Genomic DNA, 26,613 nt, shown 5'->3' with positions numbered 1-26,613 from the left:
ATCCCCATGAGCCCCTGCCAGCGAATGGGAATTGTAGTCCATGGACATCTGGAGGGCCGCAGTTTGACTACCCCTGGTTTAGGGGAAAGCAAGTTGTCCTAAACAACAAACACTGTTTGTTTTATGGTGTTCAGGGGGAGGGACAGATGCCCACACCTTCAGGTCTTGCTCCAAATAACTTATTCCAACGCAAGATGTTCCTGAAATGTCATAATCCATTAAGGGATGAACCCTGAGAGTCAGTTATCGCCCCAATCCCTAAACTGTCCACGATCCAGTGCCTTCTGCTGAGCAGCCAATGAGATTCCAAGTCCTGCAAGTTCATCATTCATTTACAATCTGGGGCCAAGGAAGGTTGAACTAATGTCCTGGGCGTGTTCTGCCAGTCAGGACCCGAACCTCAGTGGTTTGTACGAAATAGGGGTGGCGAGCCCCAGGACTCCCAGCCAATTAGGAGCGGCAATCAACATTCCTGGGGCCAATGGGTGAGGCAGCTTGCTGCTTCCCCGACCGGTCTAGATATTTATCTAGTCCACCCCTGAGTTGAATTGCAGGGCGCAACCAAGACAGACAGAAGGAAGAACAGACAGCTGGAGGTTGCAGGAGGACGCCGCTGGTGAAGATGGGAGGCCGAGCCTGGATCGTGGTGTTGCTGCTGGCAATTGGGGTTCAAGGAATGCGGTGAGTGCGTGCAAGAGCCTTGCATGCCCAAGGTTGACCCAAGAGAGGGGCAGAGGTCAAGAGCGGTTTCTCTAGAAGCTGAGACTGCAGCATTCTATAGGGAGAGGATACCAAAAGTGAACTTTCTGTGTTAGAAGATCAGCCACTGACCTTCTAGGGCAGGCTTTCTCTACCAGGGGTTCATGAGACCCTGGGGTTTCTTGATGGCCCTGGAAGGGTTTCCCAACTAGGTGGGAGTTAATTTTTTATATATTTTTTTAAAAATTGTCACTAATGTATCAGTTGATATGAACATATACAGTCCTGTTGACCCATCTCCCCTCTCCAAATGGCCAAGGGGTGGGAAGGGGAAGGGCCCGGTGTGGGCGTGTCCACGGCCATGCTTCCCAACCATATTCTGCAGTATCACACTGCTTCTTGGGTTTCTTGAATCCTGAAGAATGTTTCAGGGGTTTCTCAGTGGTGGAGAACTTGAGAAAGGCTGTTTTGCTAGGAGAAGGAGGGTCAAACTGAGCTACTGGGATGGGTTTTCTTGATGAGATGCAGGGTCTAATGGCAGAGGAAGACTTAGAGGCTAGCAAGCCATGAGTCCTGGGTACCCGGGGAGATGAGAAGGACATTGTGGTTAGGATGTGAACGGGGAGACAGTACTCCAGGAAGGAATTATGGACCAGTGAGTTACAACAGAGGGTTCTTGGACTAAGCAGGAATCTGTACAAGACTGACAGGTGACGGATACCTGAATGTTTGACCCCTACGGAGCTATTGGGATGCTGGGTTTGGGGTAGGAGAAGGGTTCTCATCAATAGATGAGAACAAAGGTTTGTGGGGAGAGAAAAGAAATGACAGAATGGGGGTGTTTGGTGTTAGCAGAGGTTCAGAGGTGGCATTTGACAGAAAACACTGTGGACACTCTTGAATGGAGCAAAGGATTCTGGGTGTTAGAAATGGAGGGCAGATGAAAAGTTTGGGTATGACCGAATTATTTGGGAAAGGCATGGGATCTGACACTTTAGAAGAGACGGGATTTAGACGGGTCTGGACGTCGCCTTGAGACAGCTGTGTGTGGAGTGTATGGGTTACAGGGACTTTAAACAAAATAAACAGAGTTCCTGAGAGAGACAGGGTGAGGAGGGCCAAGGTCAAAATGCCCAAGTTCTATGAAAGGCAAAAAGCCATTTCTGGAGAATCCTGGATCCTCTAGCAACCCCATATGAACTGCTGGGCTTGTTAAACATTGGATAGAGCTGCCATCTTCCAGGTGGGGCCTGAAGACCTCCTGGAAGTACAACTGATCTTCAGACGACAGAGATCATTAACGCTAGAGAAAATAGCTGAATTGGAAGGTGGGCTGGACCAGGGGTTCTCAACCTTCCTAATGCCGCGACCCTTTAATCCAGTTCCTCCTATTGTGGTGACCCCCAGACATAAAATGATGCAAGGGTTCTTTCACAGAAATTAAACCAAAACTGACCAATGGCGTGAAGATCCATGGTTCATGATTGTATATAAATTGTCTTTTTCCCCAGGGTTTCCCAGTTCAGTTCTGCCTCTTGTCCCACCATGCCGATCTCACTCTTTTCCGCTCTTCCAGACAGACGAATGCTCTATCTCAATCTACCCTGCAAGGCTGTTGTGTGGATGGCAACCACTTCTGGCCAAGCTGCTTGCCCTGCTGCAACCCTTGTGAGAGGGTCGTTTGACCCCCAAAGGGGTTCCGACCCCCAGGTTGAGAACCACTAGGCCATATGCAGTCAGATTACCTTTATTGGCATAAAACGGCAGAGCATAAAACCAAACTTTTAAACAATTCCAGTTACAGATTCCATCAGGGAAAGATTCTCTTGTAAAATTGCCAGCAAAACCTGAGCCACTTTTACAATAATTGCTGAGTCCCTCACAGATAGTATCATTTTAATCCAGTGTTTCTCATCAGCGCAACAGGATCTCAGTTTCTTCAAATAATTAGCTAAAGGGCGATGAGATAGAGCAGACTTAGGACGCTACTCCCATGCAAACAGCAGCCGTTCAACGTCCCTCCCCAAATTTCTCTTCCACCCCCAGATCTCCAGGAATCTCCTGGCTGGGCGTTGGCAACCCTAGTTGACGTCTCTCGTCTGTTGGATGAGAGTTACCTGGATAACGTTACTGCTGCCGGCCTGGTGCGGCTCCTGCACCTTTTAGGTGCCATGCGAAACCAGGCAGCAATTCACCAGATGCGCCTTCTCCCCTCGCCGAACCTACAGAAGCTTTGCCTGTTGAATATCCGCTTGTCCCCAAGGCCGAAGGGAATGGAAACGACTGGCAGCTTCGGTGACAAATGTGATCTGACGACCGGAAAGGGGGTTTGGCACCGGGCAAACGGGGAGCCCTAACCCACCCACTCTTTCCCGGGGAGGCGCCATGGTGCGGTCTCCAGGCTGCCCTTTCTGGCCTAAGAGCTGTATGCAAATCGGACGGCCGATACGTGGGCAAAGAGAGATGCATGAAGCATTGCTGGCTCCCTCCTCAACCTAGAAAGCATGGCCCAGCTGTGCAACCCTGTAGATGGGAAGCAGCGTTACGTATCTGTAATTATCCTTCCCGGCCCTGCCCAGCTGCCTACGGTTGGGTGATGCCCAGGTATCGGTGTGGTTAATTATAGAGGCCCTTTTAAGCAATATTTTGGGGCTAATATATTCCAACGTGAACTGGGAGGTGGAAGAATGCATGCTAAACAGCTGCACGGCTGACGTTTGAGCAGAACGGAACTGAATTGTCACCCGGGCCGGAAATGGGGAAGGGAAGAGGAGCTTTAAAAATGATGACTTGAAATACCCACGCACAAATCCTCCCAGTGGCTGCTCGCAGGGCCTCCCACGTTGTGGGTTTTGTGTTCCAGCATTTGCTGCTGGCACACAAACACAGGAAGTTGCCTTATACTCAGCCAGACGATAAATAATATAACTTTCTTCTGGTTTACACATGAGGATGCGCACTCAGGACTGAACCTTGGCCCTGGGCAGAATAGTGATTCTCGACTACTTTGATTTTTGTTCACGAGCTCCACGTCTGAAATGATGATTGCATATAAATAGGGAGCTTCTCGTTTTAGGATTCTTATGCCCGCAACCAGATCTCACCATATTATTATATGTGGGCATTTAGTTTATGGGACCACTGATGAAGCCCCTTGGGTTGAAAAGCACTGGCTCTAAGGCAATGGTTCTCAACCTTCCTAATGCCGTGATCCTTTAATCCAGTTCCTCATGTTGTGGTGACCCCCCCAGCCATGAAATTATGCAAGGGTTCTTTGACAGAAATTAAACCAAAACTGACCAATGGCGTGAAGATTCATGGTTCATGATTCTGTATAAATTGTTTTTTTTCCCAGGGTTCCTCAGTTCAGTTCTGCCTCTTGTCCCACCATGCCGATCTCACTCTTTTCCGCTGCTCCGGACAGACGAATGCTCTGTCCTGATCTACCTTGCAAGGCTGTTGTGTGGATGACACCCCCCTGGCCAAGTTGCTGTGAAAGGGTCATTCGACTCCCAAAAGAGGTCCCGACCCCCAGGTTGAGACCCACTGCTCTAAGGTCACGCCATGTGCAACCACTGAGACTGTACATGCAATATTGCACAGACTGTGTCTTATGCTTTAATATTGTTTTTAATCGTCTCAGTATGCACCAATAATAAATATTTGTATTTGAAATTTTATATGTGTTTGCTGCTCAGCCTTCAGAACCCCAGGTCTAAGCCCTTTGGTAAATGGGGAGACCAGAACTGAGAAAGGAAATATTGTGTTGTCAGAACTGCACAACAAAACAACAAGGCTGCCAGGCTTCAGGTGGAAGCTAGAGATCTCCTGGAATTATAATCTCCAGACTACTTATTTATTTAGTTGTTTAAAACATTTATTCCCCTTCTCCATACCCAGATCGTTCCCTCCCTAAACTCCACTCTCCAAGGTTTCACATTCAAATCTCCATGCATTTCTGTACCTGGAGTTGGCAACAGTGGATGAGTGAGAGGGTTGTGAGTGTCCTGCACAGTGCAGGGGGTTGGACTAGATGACCCAGGAGGTCCCTTCCGACTCTATGATTCTATGATTCTCTATGAACATTGCAAAAGAGCCAGTTTTGTGCCCAGCCGTCAATGAGTTCTTTACAGATCTCTCCCTTCCTCGTCTCTATTCACAACACTCATAAGATATGATGATAAACATTTCTCTCTGGGAGGTAGTTCTCTTCTGAGGCCTTCTGATAGTAACAGCAAGCTAGCCAGGGCTTAAAACTGGCCGTGTCACCTGAGACAAGCTGATGCCGTCACAGAAGTGCTGAAAAAGCAGGAAAAGATAACCGGAGGTTTTCAGACTGTTTTCCCCAATGTCCTCGACCTTCACTAATTTTGTTCTTTGTGACAGGATCCCTCTGAAGAAATTCCCATCAGTCCGGAATCGCTTTGGCCAGTCCGGCCTGCCCATTGCTGACCTCTTAAGACGAGGAGGACTCCGGTCTATGAAGCCCCCTAACGCTTCCGTCACCCACCAACGGCTCCACAACTATATGGATGTATGTGCTTTGATTCCTCCGAGGGTGAACATAGTTAAGCGCAAGACTAGCAACACTCAGATTGGGTTTGGTGCGAGGGCGGGATTGCCTCATTTGAATGTTGCAGGCAATTAGAGGTATTGCCCAGTCCAAAGTGACGGATATCTTTTCAGAAGTCAGGGCCTTTGCATTTAGCAGAGCTTACTCATGAGTAAGTATACTTAGGACTGCAGCTTTCATCATTCCCCCCCCCCCCCAAGTTCTGTGGAGACTTTCTCCTACTTAAATGGCTCTGTTAAAGGAGAACCTACTTAAATGGCTCTGTTAAGGGAGAATCTACTTAAATAACTGTTAAGGGGAGAACCTACTTAAATGGCTCTGTTAAGGGAGAACCACTTAAACTGGATGAAACATTCCTTAGGCCGGGACAGCTTCCACCATCCTCAGATAGGATACTGTCCACTTTCTTCCTATAGAAAAGATATAGTTGTTTTTTGTTTATGAGGCAAGGTGTATAGTTGAGTCAGTGGACATCATTTTAAGGAAGGCATTCCTTCGTGTGAGAAAGAGGAATAGCTCTGCATGGCATTAATATCCAGTGCTGCCCCACAGTTAATTTGAGAGGAGTGGAGCCAAACGCTTTTCATGGATTAGTCAGATTGATGGATTGACCACACATATATTTGCTACCTATTTCTCAGAGACAATCTTTCTTCTGGAGTTCCAAGCCCTGGTCTGATGGTTCCTGAAGCTAACCATATCTGGGTCTGGTCCAGGCAGGAGACCCTCGGAAACTCAAAAGACTCCCCCTCCATATCCAAGTGTATTTGCAATAGAGGGATAATGTATCTGGTAAATTGCTGTCCCTGTAGGCTTTTTAAGGATCCTTTTAAAAAATAAAATGTAGTACACACCCAGAAACTAGGTATAGTGGTTAATATGTCCATCTAGGACCAGGTTAAGATCCCCACTGGTAATGTCAGTTTCCAGGGGATCCCTCAAGTTTACAGCCCATCTCCAGGCTTTGAGACGCCTTTGGATAGAGAAAAGCAGCATATAAGAACCAACTCTTCTTCTTCTTCAGTAATATCAGGGCTCTCCCAGCCTCACCTCCCTCACAGAGTGTCTGTTGTGGGGAGAGGAAAGGGAAGGCGAATGTAAGCTGCTTTGAGCCTCCTTTGGATAGAGAAAAGAGGCATATAAGAAACAACTCTTCTTCTTTAGTAATATCAGGGCTCTCTCAGCCTCCCCTCCCTCACAGGGTGTCTGTTGTGGGGAGAGGAAGGGAAGGTGAGTGTAAGCCACTTTGCGACTCCTTTGGGTAGAGAAAAGCAGCATATAGGAACCAACTTCTTTGTCAAGGCTTTAGAATTCCAAGTACAAATGGATCCCACAGTAAGACGAAATGTTCCATTTAACATTCTGAGGTTCGCTTCTTTAAAGGGAGCTGTTACGGACCGTTAGTAAGCTCTTTCAGAAGCCCCGGCACAGCAGAGTAAACAAAAGCTGCTCACAGCAGGTAGAGAAGAACCTTCAGCTTTGTGTAATGGGGCGGCACTCAACTGCCAAAGAGCCTTGGTGGGGAAACTGAGGCGGCATAGTCACGCCTCAGCACGCTCCCTATTCGGCCAGCGAGACATCCAAGGGCCTCAAAATCCTGCAGTCCTAAATGGTCGATTCAGGACAGGCCATCCCGGGAGCCCCCACGCCTCTCTATTTTGAAATCAAGCACCGTAAAGATCGCCAGCCGCTCAGATGAGCTTTTAAAAGGATTAGACAAATTCACGGAAGGTGATCCTGACAACGGTGATTAATCATGGTAGTTAAAATGAAGCCTGCGCTGCAGGTTTGGGTGACAGAACTAGACGGCCTGATCCATCAAGGTAGTTCTCCCGGGCAGGCCGGTGATCATGTAAAGCCAAGGGGGGAATAGGGGTGGGTGGGAGACCGTGTTCACCTTTTTCCTCCTTTCTCTCTTCCCCACCCCTATCCAGGCTCAATACTACGGGGACATTTTCATCGGGACCCCGAAACAGCGCTTCACCGTTATATTTGATACCGGCTCTTCCAATCTGTGGGTGCCTTCCTCCAGCTGTTGCCTGGCACATCTGGCCTGCTGTAAGACTCCGGATACCTCCGTTCTCTGGGAATTAGGGAGCAGTGTAGAATCATAGAAACACAAAGTGGGAAGGGGCCATACAGGCCGTCTAGTCCTACCGCCTGCTCAATGCAGAATCAGGCGAAAGAATCCAGGATATGTCTCTGTCCGGCTGCTGTTTGAAGACTGCCAGTGAGGGGGAGCTCACCACCTCCTTGGCAAGCCTTGGAGATGTTCCTGAGGAGAAAACGTTGATAAAAGAGGCAGTTGTCAGGAAACTCTCAAATTTTAGAATGTGGTTTCACTAGATCAGGCATGCAAGGGGTGCTTCACCCATCAGTTGATTTATTTTTTTGATTCCTCTGACGAGGGGTAACTGAACATGTGACCTGGCTCCTGCAAATTCAGTGTAGTGATGATCACTGATATGAAATTAGAGATGGGTGATGGTTCACTTGTCCTCACTGGGCCCTGTTGCCTCCAATTAGCAGCTGTGAGCCTACCAGTGAATAGTTTGTCCACCCAGCAGAGGTTATGGTGGTACCATACTTGGGGCAGTGGTTAAGAGTGGTGGCTTCAATTCTGGCGAGCCGGGTTTGATTCCCCGCTCCTCCACATGCAGCCAGTTGGGTGAGCTTGGGCTAGTCACAATCCTGATAGTGCTGTTCTGACTGAGCAGTAATATCAGGACTCTCTCAGCCTCACCTACATCACAGGGTGCCTGTTGTGAGGAGAGGAAGGGAAGGCGATTGTAAGCCGCTTTGAGTCTCCTGGTAGAGAAAAGCGGGATATAAAAAACAACTTTTCTTCTTCTTCATTGGCTACGATCTTCCCAGTGGTGGATACACACACCCACAGGTTTGCAATATAAAGATCCAATCGAAAACAAATACACAGTGTTTCACTTTTTAAAAAAGATATTATTGTATTGGCTGCATATTTCTAATTCTTACATATTTGTGTATGTGATGGTTTAATTGCATTACATTACCTATTATTAGCACCGTATATCCTGTGTTATCTTGCTAGTTGATGTAGGCTCATTCAGAAGTTATTTATTTATTTATTTATTTATTTATTTATTTATTTATTTATTTATTTATTTATTTATTTATTTATTTATTTATTTATTCGACATATCCTGCCACCCACAGCCACCTGCATGACCTTGGGCTAGTCACAGTCCTGCTAGAGCTTTCTCACGGAGCAGTTTCCGCCAGAGCTCTCTCTGCCTTACCTGCCTCATGTGGGGAAAGGAAAGGGAAGGAGTTTGTAGGCCCTTTTTGAGACGACTCCTTCTGGTAGGGAAAAGCGGGGCATAAAAACCAGCTCTTCCGCTGCTGCCATAGCAGCTTTTAAAAATTTGCACAGCCAGTCAAATCTCCGATGGCCGATTAAAAACCCTCCGGGGGAGAAAGTCCCCCTGCCTCTGTTCACTTTCTAAAAATGCTGGGCAGGTACCAGGAAAGGGGTCCGCAGATCCCATGGCATCCTTGGGCACCGTGTTGGGGAAACCTGCTCTAAGGCATCAACATTCAGGGTAGGCTGGGTTGGGTTTCGATCAAGAAAGCCGTTGCTGAGATCTGGAGGCTCCATCAGTTTCCAGACCCTGCTTCCAGCACTACCGCTAATGCCTTCTCTTTCCTCAGGGGTACACAGTCACTACCGGTCCTTCTTTTCTTGCACCCACGAGGCTGATAAGTCCGAATTCGAAATCCACTACGGAAGCGGCAGCCTAAAAGGGTTCTTGAGCCGGGACGTTCTCACTGTAAGTAAGGGACGCGGTTGCCAACTCTGGCTTTGGGAATTCCTGGAGATTCGGGGCCGGTGTCTTGGGAGGGCCGAGTTTGGAGAGGTGAGGGTGTTCATTAGGGTCGACGGATCAGTGATCAGTCCCCCTGGAGAAAATGGCTGCTTTGGAGGGGGGACTCCCTAGCATTGTGCTCCACTGAGGTCCTTCCCTGCCCCAAATTCTGGCTCCAACCCCAAAGCCTCTAGGTATTTCTCCACCAAAAGCTCCCCACCTTAGTTAGGAAACTCCTGAAGATTTGGAGAGGACAGGGATCTCATCAGAGTACCATGCCACAATAGTGGCTACACTTCCAGGGGAGCTGATTTCTTTCCTCTGAAGATGAGTTATAATTCCAGGGGATTCCCAGGTCCTATCTGGAGCCTGGCATCCCTAGATGCCATGTAGGCTTCCCTCCAGAGCAGCCCATTTCCTCCAGGGAAACTCTTTCGTCTGAAGATCAGTTGTAATTTGGGAAAACCCTAGACTCCACTTGGAGCTTAGGAACTTTAGTCTGTGGGGTGCAGTTAGAAAACTGCAAGGGGTTGGACTAGATGACCCTGGAGGTCCCTTCCAACTCTATGATTCTATAAGAACACCAGTCGTTAGGGGCCTGACGTATTTTTATTTAATTTAAAAGGTGTCCCATTAGGAGGGGGGGTAGGGGTTCATAGTCAGGAGTGGAGGGATTCACTCTTTCCCTCTTATTTCTTCCTAGATATAGGTTGCCCCTACCTCGATGCAATTATCAAGCTGGGGCAGGGAGGGGGGGATGACAGGTTGCCAAGATATAACGATTTAAGTTTCTGTGTTAAATGCATATTATTATTTAATGCTGGATTAATCACCGCCTTATGAAAAAATTACCTCCTTACTAACTGATGGGGTTGACATCAGGCAAAGATAAATGAACTCATTTTTATTCTGGCGTAAGATTTCATGAGTTAGAGCCTGCTTCCTTAGATCGGGTAGGGGATTCCTCACCAGGCAAAACCCATTTCTGAGTTGGAAGAAAGAACCCTACAGTAGAGTGAAGAGGTTGTGAAACGCAGCAAAGACCAAACGTACTGCTCTTGTGCCAATTGGGGTCATTCCCAGCTTAACGTCCTTCGTTGGGTTTTTGTGAGGAGGAAATCGGTGCAGGGAGGCCAGAGTTCAAATTCTCCTCTTAGCCCTATAGCGTACTGCGTGTTTGTGAGCCAGACTCTCTCTGTTTAAGCTCCCTCACAGAGCTGTTGTGAGAATAAATGGAAGAGAGTTTAATCACTGATACTGCTCTGAATGCCTTGAGGGAAAGGTGGGACAAAAATGTAAGAAATACACCAAAGCCTGGGCCAACTAACTGGGGGAATCAAATTTTATTTGGCGAGACCAAGGTCTGCGGGATACAAAAGTACTACCTGAAGTCATTTTTGCTCTGGTGTGTGTATTACAGGGAAGAGACCATGAAAAGGAAAATATACAATGTTCTTCCTAACAATCAGCTATTTTGTGTTTCGGATGTCTAGCGGGCGTCACCTCACATTTCCTTCCAGTTCCTCACGCTGCAACGCTGATAATGTGCCAATGCATTTAAATAGGATGGGCTAATTAAGTGATAAGTGATATAGATAGGTGGGTTAATGAAATGACAGGTGATAAATCAAGCAAAAATCTTTTAGCAAAAGTATTAATTAACGGGAAAGTATTAATTAAAAGGATGCCGACACAAGTCACCCTCGTTGGAATTAATACAACACCGTCATTGGTGCTTTTCAGAGCAGTGGAAAAAAAAGGTCCCTGCCCCGAAGAACTTCCAGTCTACGTTTCAAAGACCATAAGGGGAAGGGAGGGGAGAGGAGGGAAAGGCAAGGCGGGGGCACAATCAACCAAGTTAGAAAGCAGAGACATGAATATATTATGTATTATGCATGAACTCTACCATTCATAGAATCATAGATTTGGAAGGGACCTCCTGGGTCATCTAGTCCAACCCCCTTTGTTATCTAAGGAGAAATTGTGCTCATTTCCCCTCTCTCCAGACGCCCACGGACTATAATTACCATGGGCCCCTGGCAGCACATGTTTGCGGGGGCTCACGGGAATGGTAGTCTGTGGATATCTGGAGAGCCACAGTTTGGCCACGCCTGGTATAACGGCCCCTTTCTAAAGCAGCCATTTTCTCCAGGAAAAGTGGAATAAATCTCGAGTAAATAAGTAATAAATAAATATGTAGTCAGAAAATCAGCTGTAATCCTCCCACCTCAGGTTTGGTGAACCAACTCTGTAGTTCTCCATTGGGGTTCCCCACAACTATCTCTGAGGTTCTTTTGAACTGAAGATGGCCAGGAGTGAACCTGGGACCTTCTGGTCACTTCCTTCACTTTGAGAGCCAGTTTGGTGTAGTGGTTAGGAGTGTGGATTTCTAATCTGGTGTGCCGGGTTCGATTCTGCACTCCCCCACATGCAGCCAGCTGGGTGACCTTGGGCTCACCACAGCACTGATAAAGCTGTTCTGACCCAGCAGTGATATCAGGGCTCTCTCAGCCTCACCCACCCAACAGGGTGTCTGTTGTGGGGAGAGGAAAGGGAAGGCAACTGTAAGCCGCTTTGAGCCTCCTTTGGGTAGAGAAAAGCAGCATATAAGAACCAACTCTTCTTCTTCTTCTTCTTCTTCTTCTTCTTCTTCTTCTTCTTCTTCTTCTTCTTCTTCTTCTTCTTCTTCTTCTTCTTCTTCTTCTTCTTCTTCTTCTTCTTCTCCTTCTCCTTCTCCTTCTCCTTCTCCTTCTCCTTCTCCTTCTTCTTGTCTAGGATTTAAAGCTGGGTTTGATGGAAGCCAGGGAGGTGTTATTGTGGCTGTGTTCCAGGGAGGAGTTCCAAAGGATAAGGGGCAGCAAAGGGGAAAGTCTAACAGGCCGTCTCCCGGGCAGCGTGCAAGAGTGGAAGTCAGGGGTGCTTTCTTTCGCGGAGGTGAGCTGGAGAATCCACCATGTAGAACAGACCACAGGCTGCGATTCTTTCTCCCCCTCAGATCGGCAACATGACCATTAAGAACCAGACGTTCGCCGAGGCCACAGAAATGCCAGGACTGGTTTTTGTCGCTGCCAAGTTCGACGGTATCTTGGGTTTGGGCTACCCCAGCATCTCAGTGAACAACGTCACCCCGCCCTTCGATCACATGATGAAGGACAAGATGCTCCAGAAGAACCTCTTTACGTTCCATCTCTGCAAGTAGGAATCTCGTCATCGCCCCCCCCCACGCTCCTCCCAGTCCATCTTCTCCTTTCTCTCTTCTTCGCTGTGTGCCGGCTCAAGGTCGAATCGCTTCTGCTGCTTTCATAGATAGAAATGTTATTACGGTTTGCACCAGGCATAGAACAGAGGAAATTATAGAATGCATCCCAGATAAAACATGATGGTAAAATACATACATATATATATATATACACAAATATATATACAAATATTTATATATACAAATGTGTATGTATATATTTGTATATATATATATTTGTATTTTACCATCATGTTTTATCTGGGATGATTGTATAATTTCCTCTGTGTATATGTGTGTATGTATATATATACACACACACACACACACACATATACATACACACACACATATATACACATACTATATATATATATATATACACATATATATACATACTATATATATATATACACTATATATATATACATACTATATATATATAATGTATATATAATGTGTATATAATGTGTATGTATGTATGTGTATGTGTATATATATATAAACTTGGTAATAAAATATATAGTGGATTTTAAAAACTAGAGCAAAAATAGCTTTGAGCCTGAAACAAGATCCTCAAATTTAATTTTTCATGGTGGACCCTACCAGCTCCATGAACTCTCCATACTATTGAACAAAATTTGGCAACAGGTTTAGTGATTTTGGGGGATTCATGAGACAGTACTGTATTGATAATGTCTGTGTTGTGTGTTACAGTTTGTCCTGACTTTTGCATTACAAAGGGGTGGATGAACTCAGCTCGGGCCTCAGCACAGAGATGCTGCTTTCATTTTTCCCTGGCCTGGCTGCTGTTGACATGGGTAGTGGGAATGTCCAAGGACACAGCTGCTTGGGGCTGGGTTTCCTTGCGAGGGAAGAGGCATTTTTAGAACATCACATGGAGCCGGATGGCTGCTGCGCATGAGATTCTCCAGAAACGGGGAGAGAGAAATTCTGCACCCCTAAGTTACTTCAACTGATTGACAGCTCTCCTTCTCTCTCCCTACCTACCTACCTACCCCTGTCCCCTGAGCTGGGGGGTGGGGATGTGGAGGTCACCTTCTCCAAACATTCCACAACCAAGCTAATAGGAAGTCTTCTCCTTAACAGGCTGCAAAGCTACTCCATAGCCCAGGGCTGGCCAAACTGTGGCTCTCCAGATGTTCATGGACTACTGGACATCTGGAGTCCATAGACACAGTTTGGACACCCCTGACAGAACCCCACACAATTTTCCTTTGGGCCCATGATAAGTCCACCCAGACAATTTGCCTGACTCCCTGCCCCCCACCGAGGCTAGCCTCCCGACATTTTGACCCCGTATTCCCTCTCATTGGTCCTATCAGTAAGCACCATAGAGACTGTTATGTCTGGCGATTCTGAGCTATTAAAGCAGGGGTAGTCAAACTGCGTCCCTCCAGATGTCCATGGACTACAATTCCCATGGGCCCCTGCCAGGCAGGGGCTCATGGGAATTGTAGTCCATGGACATCTGGAGGGACGCAGTTTGACTACCCCTGTATTAAAGGAATGGTCACCTAGCAACTGTCCCATTAGGGACCTTCTATCCTTGACCCTACCTCCCACCAGGTGTGTCTCCTGAGGCCAAATGCATAGCGACAGTGCTTTCTGCTGCCCCGGGACAGCTACCATCCTGGTTTTTTGTCTCCCTCCATGACAACGAGATGTGGGCGAGTCAAGACAACTTTAACCAAGGGCTGCAAAAGTGCTTATGGATTCCTTTCTGGCTCCCTGCGAGAGTCTGCTGTAAAATTGCACATTGGATTGCAATGAGACAGCCCAGGGGTGGTATTGCGATCCGTCCGTGTTGTCTTTGCTCTAGCATTCTTCCGGGTGACGCACGAAGGCTGGCTCGGAGACTGGTTTGGGGTTTCAAAATCGCCTCTGTGTACACACTGCAATTAAGAGACGTTTCACGGCCTGGTGCGGCCCAGCCCGTGACAGAATGCAGATATTCAAAGTGGAAATCTCACACGGGGATGCGGGCCGGGGTCCCGAACGTCTGTGGTTCCTCCTCGTCGTCGTTCCGGCTGCATCGTAGCTAGCTGGGCACTTCCCCGCACTTCTTCTTTCCCCGGGTGATATTTAAGTTGCAAGGCAGTTTTGCAAGACGGATTCCCTCGAACAAACTGTGCTGCTTTGTACCGAGCAAGAGAGACGCTTGCTTGCTCAGCATTGTCTGCTGTCATGGGCAGTAGCTCTCCTGCAGAGAGAGATCTTTTCCAACAGCTGAGCTTCTTGAAAGGGAGGGACGGAATTGGGAACATTCTTCGTGCAGAAAAGGAAAAAAGATCTGCCGCTGAGCCACAGTTATTTCCATTAAAAGAAACACTGCACAGGAGACAAGTCTCACCAACTTCCTTGGGATTTGTGGACAATAGTTCCGTGTCCACGGATCCAAGAGATTTTGGGAGGATGGGGCCTGCAGAGAGTGAAGCAGGCACTGTGACACTAACATCCTAGGCCCAGTTTGAACATCCCAGCCTCGCAGCTCTGGGATGTCCTAGAAACGTTCCCTCTCTTTGTGGTAAAGACTACAGAGATGAGGGAAGAACTCCTAGAGCGTTACAGATGCTGTGCTGTCACTTCCGTGGTTACCTGGAAGTGACGTCACAGCATCCATTATCAGCCCTTCCCCGTTTCTCTCCTTCTGCTGATAAAACGGGCCGTTGAGGGCAGGAGCAGGAATTTGCCCTCCATGGGGGAGGCACATGGTGAACATAATACAAATCCATCTTCCCCTTGAGGGGATGTCAAAAGCTCTGGAGTGTCCTGTGTCCAGAGGATCTTGCGTTGAGTGACAACCAAGGCCACGAGTGTAAACTCACCTGACTCACTTCATTGTTTATGGTAACCATTGTTATGAGCCACCCTGGGCCCTTGTAGAAGGGTGGCATACAGATGCAAAAATGAAATAAATAAAAAACAGCTGCCAGTGGACCTCCAGGGCAATAGGCCAGCTGGAAGCTTTCCCAGTGAGCGGGGGGGGGGGGGGGGGGGGCTATTTGACCGTGTTCTCCCCCCCCCCACCCCTAGTTCTGCACCTAGCTCTTTAACCTTTCCCACTCTTCTTGTAGCACCAACTATGTCTCCCAAGACCACGGGGGAGAAATCACCTTTGGCGAGATCAACCACAATGCCTACGAGGGGGAGATTCAGTACCACGCCGTCACCCGCAAGGCTTACTGGCAGATCAAGATGGATAAGTAAGTGAGCTCTCCTGCCTCTAGTTCTTGCCCCGATGAATGGGCTTGTCTTTTCGGTGCTGTAAGGTTCTTGGCAGCAGGTAACTGTTTTGCTAAACGCAAAGAAACGGCGTGTTCTGAATGCAACTGATCTGGCCATTTGGTGGGCGCAAACCTGGGGGTTCCTTGGCAAAGAGTTTTACCAATGCACTGATATTTGAGAACTGGGACTGCTGGTGGGTGACTGCCTGTATGGGAGCTTGGTTTGATTTTTACCCCAGTAGACGGATGGCAGGGCTTGAATTACAGGAGGCGGCTCGCTATGTTTAGTGACAGCCCCCTTAGCCAAGGGAAGGGGCAGGATTTGGCCTCTCTCACTCCATTAAAGGTCGATTCAGGGGTCAGCCTGAAGCTGCAGAATAATTGTTGAGTCCAGTGGCACCTTTAAGACCAACAAGCGGAATTCTGGGCATAAGATTTCACGTGCAATGCATGTGAAAGCTTATGCTTCTTCAGAAATCTGGGAAAAAATATGCATGCACACAAAAGTTTATACCCAGAATTAAACTGGTTGGTCTTAAAGGTGCCCCTGGACTCAAAACTTTGTGAAGGGTTTCTCTAAAGGGGTTTCTTTCAACAAGGAAGCGTTTCAAAAGGAACAAACGGAGGTCATTCGCACCTATATCTTGGTGTCCTGGTTAAGAATGGCAGGCTCTAATCCAGCTAGCTGGCTTTGGTTCCCCACTCATCCACATGCAGCCAGCTGGGTGAGCTTGGGCTAGTCACAGTCCTCTTAGAGCTGCTCTCTCAGAGCAGTTCTGTCAGAGCTGCTCTCAGCCCCACCTCCCTATGTCTGTTCTAGGGAGGGAAAGGGAAGGCGTTTGTAAGCCGCTTTGCGACCCCTTCAGATAGCGGAAGGTGGGTTATAAAAACCAACGCTGCTGCTTCATCTGTCTGACTCTTTTTAGATAAGCAGACTGTTTTTTTCCTGAAACGGGGGAGGTATAACACATTTGGTCCAGCGTGCTAGAATTGCTGCCTATACTCCAGTTTGTCAGTTTTTATTTATTGAATAAATAAAAGGTTTTGCTTGCAATGGCAGTACCAGCCATTAGGGGGCGGTGCTGCTGTACCGTCAGAGAGGCATAGTTTAGATAGGCTTTCGTGAGATGCAGAATAGCCCCAGCCATTCATGCATCTCGCGGTCTCCCATCCCACCATCCTGGGAGAAAAAGGGGCAGAGAGCCACTTCCCATAGCTCAGCTGGGAACTGAGAAGGACCGGGGCTCATCACGCTGCGGACTCTGCTTTCCCACCCCTGTGCAGAGAGAGACGAGGATCATGCTAAAGGTACAACAGGAGGATGTGCAACCTGGATCGGTTGGAGAGCTCAGAGTGCTATAGAACTCTCAGTCTGTTCTAGGGTTGCCAACTCTGGGTTTGGGGAACACCTGGAGACTTTGGGGGTGGAGCCTGCTTACAACAGCCTTGCGAGGTGGGCTAGTATTAGCAGCAGCTACAGGGCATAAGCAGTGAAAGAATGGTGTGCTTCCAGCCTCTCAACAGAGGCAAGGTTCTGAGCAAGGAGCCCCCCCCATGCTGGCAGAGGCTCATGGGAATTGTAGTCCGTGGACCCCTGAAGAGCCACAGTTTGCTCACCCCTGGTCTAAAGGAAAACAAGAAGTGGGATGAAACCAGTTCATAACTGGTGTACATGTTATACTATAATACTGAACACTTGAGAAATTAAATTATGTATTTACATGCTGGATGTGAATGAGAAGGTTACTTGAAGATGTACGTCAATCGATTTTGAGATTATGGTTTTGAATACTTTATCGTACGCAGTTTTGTATTTGGCATTTCATTGTGACTACTGATACTATTTATCCTCTGTATTATTTATATGGAATAGAGGGTTGCCGGCTCTGGATTGGAATTACCTGTAGATTTGGGGAGGAGGGTTAGAGCCTGAAGAAGGCATAGTTTGGGGCAAAGAGGGGCTTCAGTGGGGCATACAACCATTAACACCGTAGAATCCACCTTCCAGAGTGGCCATTTTCTGCAGGGGGACCAATCTCCGTGATCCGGAGACCACGTGTAATCTCCAAGTCACCACCTGGAGGCTGGCAACCCTCCTGCAAGGCAGCATTTAACATGGAGGTGGGGAGGCACATGATGAGATATTTGCTCTCCAAAATATTTCCAGCCCATTAGGGCAGAAGGCTCAGCCAAAACCCTTGGCATCTGGAAAGTTTAATTATATGTCTAGCCACCTCCTTTCTGCAGTGGTACAGCCCAGTGAAACGACATTCATAGCGGTTTGTAAGAATTTCTCTGTGACCCAGTAGGAGCTGGCCAACAGTCAGCGGCGGAGGCCTCGTTTTGGCTCCTGGGCCTGTGGGAAGGGAAGCTACCCGTCTCCCTCTGCCCAAAGGCCCCGTGTAATCACTGCTCTCCATCCCCATCTCTCCTTGTAGGGTGACGGTGGATGCGTTCTCCGAGGAGAGGTGCTGGCCCTGGAAAATGTTCGATGCCAGTTCAGGGAAGATCTGCAAAGACGGCTGCAGCGGGATCGTGGACACAGGAACATCCCTCATCACAGGCCCCAGCGAAGAGATCCAGGCGTTGCACGAGGCCATCGGGGCCGAACACGCCTTTGGAGGACAGGTAAGAGACAAAGTTCCCGGATCTCATAGAACCATAGAATCATAGAGTTGGAAGGGGCCATACAGGCCATCTAGTCATAGAATCATAGAATCATAGAGTTGGAAGGGGCCATACAGGCCATCTAGTCATAGAATCATAGAATCATAGAGTTGGAAGGGGCCATACAGGCCATCTAGTCATAGAATCATAGAATCATAGAGTTGGAAGGGGCCATACAGGCCATCTAGTCATAGAATCATAGAATCATAGAGTTGGAAGGGGCCATTCAGGCCAACTAGTCCAACCCCCTGCTCTACGCAGGATCATAGAATCATAGAATCATAGAGTTGGAAGGGGCCATACAGGGCATCTAGTCCAACCCCCTGCTCAACGCAGGATCAGCCCACAGCATCCTAAAGCATCCAAGAGAAGTATGTCTCCAACCTTTGCTTGAAGACTGCCAGTGATATCTCGTCCTGATAAGGGTGGAAAACAAACCAACCAACCCACACACCTTTGCTTTTCCACGTGAGCTGGTCCACGCCTTGATCCTGAACTCGTTTGCCTTTCGTCTGCCTCTGGCTCTCTCTCTTCCTTGTTTTTTAGCATTATCGATATGGTTATTTATTGTAGTTCTTTCCTGGCCTTTCTGTTCAGCATGATACTCTGACCGTCGCTGTCCAGCGTGACCCAAAAATGGGGTCAGCAGGGTACCGTCGTAGGAACGACAGACTGGGCTCCGGTTCAGGTCCCAGCTGTGAAACTTGCTGGTGTCTCAGACCTGCTGTATTTTGCAGGACCCCCTGACTTCTGCTGCCAGATGTTTTCAAGAATGAAGTGGACAAGAAGAACATGCACTCCATGGAGCACCTTGAAGGAAGGGTGGGATCAAGCCTAACATAACACAAACCAGGCTGAGAAACCTCTCCGAGAAGAACAGGGTTCTGGGGCTGGGTGAGGAGCAGGAGGAGATGGGAGCTGTCAGTTTTAAGCCAAGCTTGGCTCTTCAGATGTCCATGGGGACATCTCATGGGGATTGTAGTCCATGGACAACTGGAGAGCCACAATTCGGCTGCCCCTGATTTAAGCAGGATAGTGTGTATGTGGAGGAGATGTCTTCTTCTTCTTCTTCTTCTTCTTCTTCTTCTTCTTCTTCTTCTTCTTCTTCTTCTTCTTCTTCTTCTTCTTCTGCTTCTGCTTCTGCTTCTTCTTCTGCTTCTTCTTCTTCTTCTTCTTCTTCTTCTTCTGCTTCTTCTTCTGCTTCTTCTTCTTCTTCTTCTGCTTCTGCTTCTTCTTCTGCTTCTTCTTCTTCTGCTTCTTCTTCTTCTTCTTCTTCTTCTTCTTCTTCTTCTGCTTCTTCTTCTTCTGCTTCTGCTTCTTCTTCTGCTTCTGCTTCTGCTTCTTCTTCTTCTTCTTTTGCTTCTGCTTCTTCTTCTGCTTCTTCTTCTTCTTCTAACCTATTTATTATCTATTTTATTTATTTATAACCACTACACCACGAAGCACAAGCAGAAGGGACTGATCGTCTGGCCTCTCTTTCCTCACCCCCAGTCATATATTCTTCGTTCTCTCCGCAGTACTTGATAGATTGTGAAAAGCTGTCTACACTGCCAAATGTGACATTCTACCTCGGTGGCAAACCCTACACCCTGACCCCAGACGTGTACACACTCAAGGTAAGAGAATCCCAAAAAAGGCCTGTGAGGTGCTGGTGATTGTTCGATCTTTGGTCACAAACCATTTCAGCTGTCATGGGTGGGATACTTAGATCAGTTTGAACTTAACCTAGAACTGGCATGCGTCCAAAGAGGGAAGAAATGTTACACAGAACAGAAACCAAAAAGCCCAACTGAAATTAGTTAGGGCCTGAAAGGTTGGATGCCTGTGCAATTTAGACAATAGGCTATAAAATTATATAAACATTTATGGTACACAGCTTTATTGTTTTTTTAAATAAAGGTTAAAAACTTACACAAAGCTCATAGGCCAAAAATATCATATACACCATGCAGTCTTACGCCTTGGACCTGACATATTTCGACTCGGTGTTCCTTAGAGGTCTGATTTTTGATGTTCATATATTGATGTAATGTAAAATACACACAACAGCCAGTAAACTAAAACAAAATATAAGAACTGATTTCTTAGGATGACAGAATTGAAATGGGCCAGATGGAAAAATGTCCGTTTATGAGGTAATATTCCCCTTATTTCAGGCTACCAAGAAATTCTGGTGTGTGCCCATGAAATCAATGTGTGTACAAAAAAATGGTTTGAGAGAGGGGGTTGGTGAGCGCCACCCCAAAATGGCCGCCACAGGAGGTGGAGCTAAATGGAACGCCTCCCTCTGCCAGGGAAGAAGGCAAACCTGTAGGGGGAATGGAACCAAAGGGCCAAAGGCTTACTCCTCCTGATCCTCCAGTGAGTAACCCTTTTGTTGGAATGAGGGCAGCCAATAACAAGACTTGGCTCACAGAAAAGCCACAGAAAGTACTGGCGGGCACCATGTTGGGGAGCCCTGAACTAGGATCTGAAAGATCAGAGTTCAAATCTGCACTTTACCACAGAAGCTCAGTTAGGCTCTCAGCCTAACCTCCTTCACAGAATTCCTAGAAGATAAAATGGAGGAGGGCAGAACAAAGCAGTAAGCTACTTTGGGTTACCACCGGGGAAGAAAAGCGGGGTATAAATGTATAAACAAATAAATAAATAAATCCTGGAAGGATTTGTTTTCAAGTTTGTTTTCATTTGTTTTCAAGTGTACAGGTTGTGTACATGGGGAGCAAGCAGGCATTCGGGCGGAGAGTGCAACGCACTCGTTTTAAAATATTTATGGTCTGCTCTGCCTGTCAAGAAAAGCTATGGGGTGGTTCACAACACCATTACAAAAATACATTATTTAAAGTGGCTTTGACCTGCCTTTTCCTGCTCGCCGGCTTAAGGTGGCATGCGAAAATTTGATCAGTTATAAAAGAAATTAAAAATCAAAACGCAGGCCGTGAGCATCTTGTAACCGTGCAGCCCGTCCACATCCTCCACAGCAGGGATAGTCAAAGTGCGGCCCTCCAGATGTCTGTGGACTACAATTCCCATGAGCCCCTGCCAGCATTTGCTGGCAGGGGCTCATGGGAATTGTAGTCCATGGACATCTGGAGGGCCGCACTTTGACTACCCCTGCTCCACACCAAACATTAGCTTAAAGTCCCCTTTAGCTGTGCTGTCTTCCATTCTTCCCTGCGTTTCAGAGCTGCTGTCGATCACATTCCGCATTTAAAACAGCTGCGGAAATAAAATAGCCCTTTGAAAAACACAACACAAAAGATCAATTAATAGCAGCGGGGACTTACAATTTCATATTAAAACAGCAGGCGATAAAAAGCAGCCTTTCCAAAACGCAAAACAGAACGGAGCCCTCCCACACACATCCTTTACACATACACACCTTCCGCTAAACACCCGGGGATATGAAAAAGACGTTTCCCACGTGGCACCTAGACATCAGCAAACTGGGTGCCGGGGAAATTGCTTTGGGAAAGAGCTTTTAGAATTGGGGCCCCACCACAGAGAAGGCCCTGTCTGTGTTCGCCACACACCTCACCTCTGAAGGCAGGGGTCATGGAAGATCAGGGGTCATGCTCATTCTACCTGGCACCCAAAAGCATGCTTGATCCTCTGCGTGTTGTTTATATTGTGCATGAACGTTATTCATAGAATGTGAAAGAGAAAGCTGGCAGTCAAAGGCTGTGCCTCTTCAGGCTGCAGGCAGGGCTGGGATCACATTTTCTGATGCTTTCCCTACGGAAGACTCCTGACAAATAGAACAGTAGCACCTTAGAAAAACCTCACCCTTGAGGCGCTAGTTATCTTATCTGCAGGGAGTTTTTCCTGTTACTGTTGTTTTTAATCTGAAGGTATTTAAATTAACACCTCCCACCCTGCAGCCCATCCTCCCGCCTGCAGCCTGTTTAACCTGTAGGTGTATTTTATGATGTATCGTTGCTGAGTATTTTGTTGTAAACCACTCCAAGACCACACAGGAGAAGAGGCAACATAAAAATGAAATGAGTGTATGAACAGTTTGTGTGAAGCCGGCCTCTCACAAGTAGCCGGCGTGGCATAGGTGTTAAGAGTGGTGGCCTCCAATCTGAAAGAGCCGGGTTTGATTCTGTACTTGTGCACATGCAGCCTTCTGGGAGACCTTGGGCCAGTGTTAGAGCTGTTCTCCCAGAGCAGTCCTGTCTGAGCTCTCCTAACTTACAGAGTGTCTGTCGTGGGGACAGGAAAGGAAGGTGATTGTAAGCCATATTGAGACTCCTTCGAGTGGGGAAAAGTGAGGTATACAAACCGACTCCTCCTCTACTTCCCCTTCTTCATGTGTCAGGAGAGTCTGCTCAAGATCCCTGGGCCCAAGGGTGTCAAATGGGCCCTGGCCTGATGGAATACTCTCCCTGGTGAGATTGGGGCCCTTCAGGACTTGGGACAGCTCCACAGGGCCCATAATACAGAGCTGTTTTGCCAGGCCTATGGCTGAGGCCTAGAATGACTTCGAAATTCTGGCCTCCCTGCCCTAAACCAGGGGTAGTCAACCTGTGGTCCTCCAGATGTTCGTGGACTACAATTCCCATGATCCCCTGCCAGCGTTTTCCAGCAGGGGCTCATGGGAATTGTAGTCCATGGACATCTGGAGGACCACAGGTTGACTACCCCTGCCCTAAACACCAGCCAAGGTTTCATCAAATTTGACATCAGCACCACCCCCCGCTGGGATTTAAGAGAGCAGTTTGGAACTCATTTGGATGTAGAATGTTTTAAAATCTCAATTGTTGATATTTTATCTTCGTTTTTTAATATATGTCACTACCCGCCATGAGCCTGCAGGGGAGAACGGGTGAGAAATAAAATTTCCACACGGATGTACACAATCACAGTTCTGCTCCTGCATGGGTTGCCATCTCCAGGTAGGACCTGGAGATTTCCTGGGATTACAAACAGACGCAAGTTCCCTTCTCTCAGCGCTATGAAGGAACCGTGGTTCCGGATCTTTCTTTTAACAGGTCAGGTAGTTGGTGCTCTGAAAGGTTAGGGTTAGGCCACAGGCAGCTGGCGGCCCTTATATCCCTCTGCTGGAGCAAGAAGGATACAAACATCAACAATTTCAGGCCTCTCCCCATGACACGCTCGGCCCTGCCTCTGAACTGCCCCGTTCCCCTCCCTCTCTGTCTCTGCAGGTGAGCCGGATGAAAATGACCGCTTGCGTCAGTGGATTCATGAGCCTCGATATTCCTGCCCCGATCGGCCCGCTCTGGATCCTGGGAGACGTCTTCCTCCGCCAGTACTACTCCATCTACGATCGAGATAACGACCGGGTGGGCTTGGCCCGTTCCAAAAGAACCCTCTGCGGATCCTCTTCCGAAGCGGAAACAACAGCGACTCCCGCCGCGGCCGGTACCACCCCCGCCAGCGGAAGCACCACCTCTGCCAGCACCCAAAATTTAGAAGCACAGTGCTAGCCACGTGGTATTCTCTGGGATTCAGGACAGGGGCTTATGGGAGGGTCAAGGCTACATAGCAGCACTGTGGGACTCAAGCGTCCTGTGTGGAATCTGAAGTCATCCAAGAACACGCATTTCTCTCTGTGTCTCTGTCTCTGTCTCTGTCTCTGTCTCTGTCTCTGTCTCTGTCTCTGTCTGTCTGTCTGTCTCTCTCTCAAAAGCGTCTGGCCCATAAGCTTTCTGAGAAAAGGATTTGCAACCTGGATGCTCTCCTTTAACCTTGGAAGGATGTGAATTTCCTGCATTCTGCCTGGGGTTGGACTAGATGACCCTGGAGGTCCCTTCCAACTCTGTGATTCTACGAATGTGCTGTTGAGCACTAGAGATGAGCAACCATTTCCCGCCTGGTCTTTTCTCTCTTCTAGCACTTGTGGGGTGCCTCCCCAAGCAGAGTCAGCGAATTATTATTTATTATTTATTTATTAATTAGGCTTAATTAACTCCCGAACCGGCTCGTGGCGGGTTACAACTTGTCCGTATAAAAACCCAATAAAATCCCATTAGAACGATTCCGGACACAACATACAATGAAATCAGATTCCTAAGAACCATGGCAGTCTTCAACCCCCTAAGCCCTCCTTTAAAACATCTCTATAGAGAAGTGGGAGGAGGGTGAACAGATGATAATGCTAATGCTTATGCTTTTAGCTCATCAATTCTTCCTCGCCACGCTGGCCTCAACCAGAAACCTGGTGGAAGAGCTCCGTTTTGCAGGCCCTGCAGAATGTCGGTAGCTCCCGCAGGGCCTACAGCTCCTCTGGGAGTTCATCCCACCGATACTGTTCACAGTTTTACGATGAATACCAACATGCTGGTGATCCCTGGCCCTAAAGAGGTCTACAATGCAGAGGGTTGGATTAGATGACCCTGGAGGTGACTTCCAATTTTATGATTCTATGATTCACCTGATCTCCACCCCAGTCCTGGTCCGCAGAGCCTATAAAAACCAGCTTGGTATCGTGGTTAGGAGTGCGGACTTCTAATCTGGCATGCCGGGTTTGATTCCCCGCTCCCCCACATGAAGCCACCTGGGTGACCTTGGGCTCACCACAGCCCTGATAGAGCTGTTCTGACCGAGCAGTGATATCAGGGCTCTCTCAGCCTCACCTCCCTCACAGGTGTCTGTTGTGAGGAGAGGAAAGGGAAGGCGATTATAAGCCACTTTGAGACTCTTTCGGGTAGAGAAAAATGGCATGTAAGAACAAACTCTTCTTCTTCTTCTAAAAAGGCACTCTTCCACCTGGCCTACCGTCAAGACCACAGCAGCCTACAGAGCTAGCTGGCTCGCGCCTTTTCTCTTTCCCTCCCTCCTTCTCCCTCCCTTTTCATTTTAACAACGCTTGCTCCCCACCTCCCCCCCAGGGGGCCACCACTGACTGTGGAGGAGAGTGGTGGGTAAGAGAGTGGGTAGGAAATAGGCAGGAGTACTGTTTGCAGTTTTATGATGATTTGATTGATAGCTGATGGACATTTTATGCTGTGCACGACCTTGAGCCCATTCGTGGGGAAAGGCGGTATACAAATTTAATAAATAAATAAACAGCTAGAACTTTCTCCAGGAACAGGAGATTGGAAGCTTCTTGAATTCTCCCTGTTTGTATGTGTCTATTTTGGTTGGCACCTTTGGGAAGGTCATTTGTTTCCTTTGCCATCAAGTCACAGCTAACTTAGGGCGATCCCATAGGGCAGGGGTAGTCAACCTGTGGTCCTCCAGATGTCCATGGACTACAATCCCCATGAGCAAACACTGGCAGGGGCTCATGGGAATTGTAGTCCATGAACATCTGGAGGACCACAAGTTTGATTACCCCTGATATAGATGATGAAATGTTGGATACCAACTCTGAGCCGGTTACTGGGGGGAAGGAGGAGAAATAAATCACATAATAAATGAATGAATGAATGTTGTATATATCGTAATAAAGACAGGAAACCGTTAAGGGCATCCGTCACTGATTCTTTCACAGATTTTGCGCTCTCGCTGCTGTCTTTAAAAGGGGAACAGAACACCCCCCCCTTCGCCCTCCCCTTACCATGAATGTCACCACTGCCCTCATCTGGGCTTCTGTTCTCGTTCCCCACTATTCCATTTCTGCTATTTATAGTTAAACCAAACCTCTAGGTCTGCACAGGATCTACTTAAAAAACATTCCATGCGAGCTGCAAAAATTATGCAAATCGGGCGCATTTGAATAATTTATTCTGACTCTGCTCGCCGCGCAGAAAGGTAAGGCGCTAGGCTAGGCAGGGTATTGCAGACCCGCCCCTCTCTGCAGGCACGGACCCATTCCGCGTTCAGATCTGACCCAGCCACCTCTGTGGCATCTTCTGAGATCTCGTCAGCTCTCGCTTGCGGATTTTCAAGCCTGACGTTGCCCTGTAAGGGCTAGAAACTTGGGGCTTCCTGACACAAAAGAGGCCTAGAGCTGGATTCTGTAGCCAGCACCAGATTTTGGATCTCTCCTCCCGGCCCTTCTGTAGAACTGTGGCATACAGGCCTCTCCGCCTTCAGCTACTCTCTCTGCCAGTGCCTGGGATAAGCTGACACCCCCTTCTGCGGATGCCTAATGGAGCTTGCAGCGACGAACTAATAAACTGATCAAAGGCATATAATTGAATTCTCAGATCAAATACCTCTAGCAAATGGCAGCTTATGTCGTCTTTGCCATTTGCATAATTTATTCCGCTGATAACAAGGCTATCTTGCCACGCTGAAGCCGTTCCGTTGGAATCTATGAAGCTGCCTTAAAACGGAGTTGGACCATTAATTCATCTTGGCCCCCCTGCTGATAAGCTATAGCTCATCAAGATCTCAGCAAGGGGTCCTTCTGAGGCCTGAGAGCCTTTTCAAGGG

General features: G+C 47.8%; 1 protein-coding gene across 2 annotated transcripts in view; it reads left to right on the top strand.

Moving 5' to 3' along the window:
* The window catches only part of LOC143826278 (cathepsin D-like), a 28,817-nt gene extending 3,183 nt beyond the window's left edge, over positions 1–25,634 (top strand). The window contains exons 1-9 of one of the 2 annotated variants that reach the window (XM_077314994.1): positions 144–681; positions 5,086–5,233; positions 7,207–7,330; positions 8,960–9,078; positions 12,110–12,309; positions 15,451–15,579; positions 18,039–18,228; positions 19,785–19,883; positions 23,436–25,634. In XM_077314994.1, coding sequence (XP_077171109.1) covers positions 623–681; positions 5,086–5,233; positions 7,207–7,330; positions 8,960–9,078; positions 12,110–12,309; positions 15,451–15,579; positions 18,039–18,228; positions 19,785–19,883; positions 23,436–23,717 — 1,350 coding nt within the window. In that variant the 5' untranslated portion in view covers positions 144–622 and the 3' untranslated portion in view covers positions 23,718–25,634. Of the gene's footprint in view, positions 1–143; positions 682–5,085; positions 5,234–7,206; positions 7,331–8,959; positions 9,079–12,109; positions 12,310–15,450; positions 15,580–18,038; positions 18,229–19,784; positions 19,884–23,435 lie in introns of those variants that run through there. The other variant, XM_077314995.1, reaches the window with a different exon arrangement.
* Positions 25,635–26,613: the final 979 nt, after the last annotated feature.

This window comes from Paroedura picta, chromosome 16 (assembly GCF_049243985.1).
Source record: "Paroedura picta isolate Pp20150507F chromosome 16, Ppicta_v3.0, whole genome shotgun sequence".
NCBI lineage: Eukaryota > Metazoa > Chordata > Lepidosauria > Squamata > Gekkonidae > Paroedura > Paroedura picta.
Note: the sequence above shows the minus strand (reverse complement) of the source record. Positions and strands in the feature narration are given on the sequence as shown.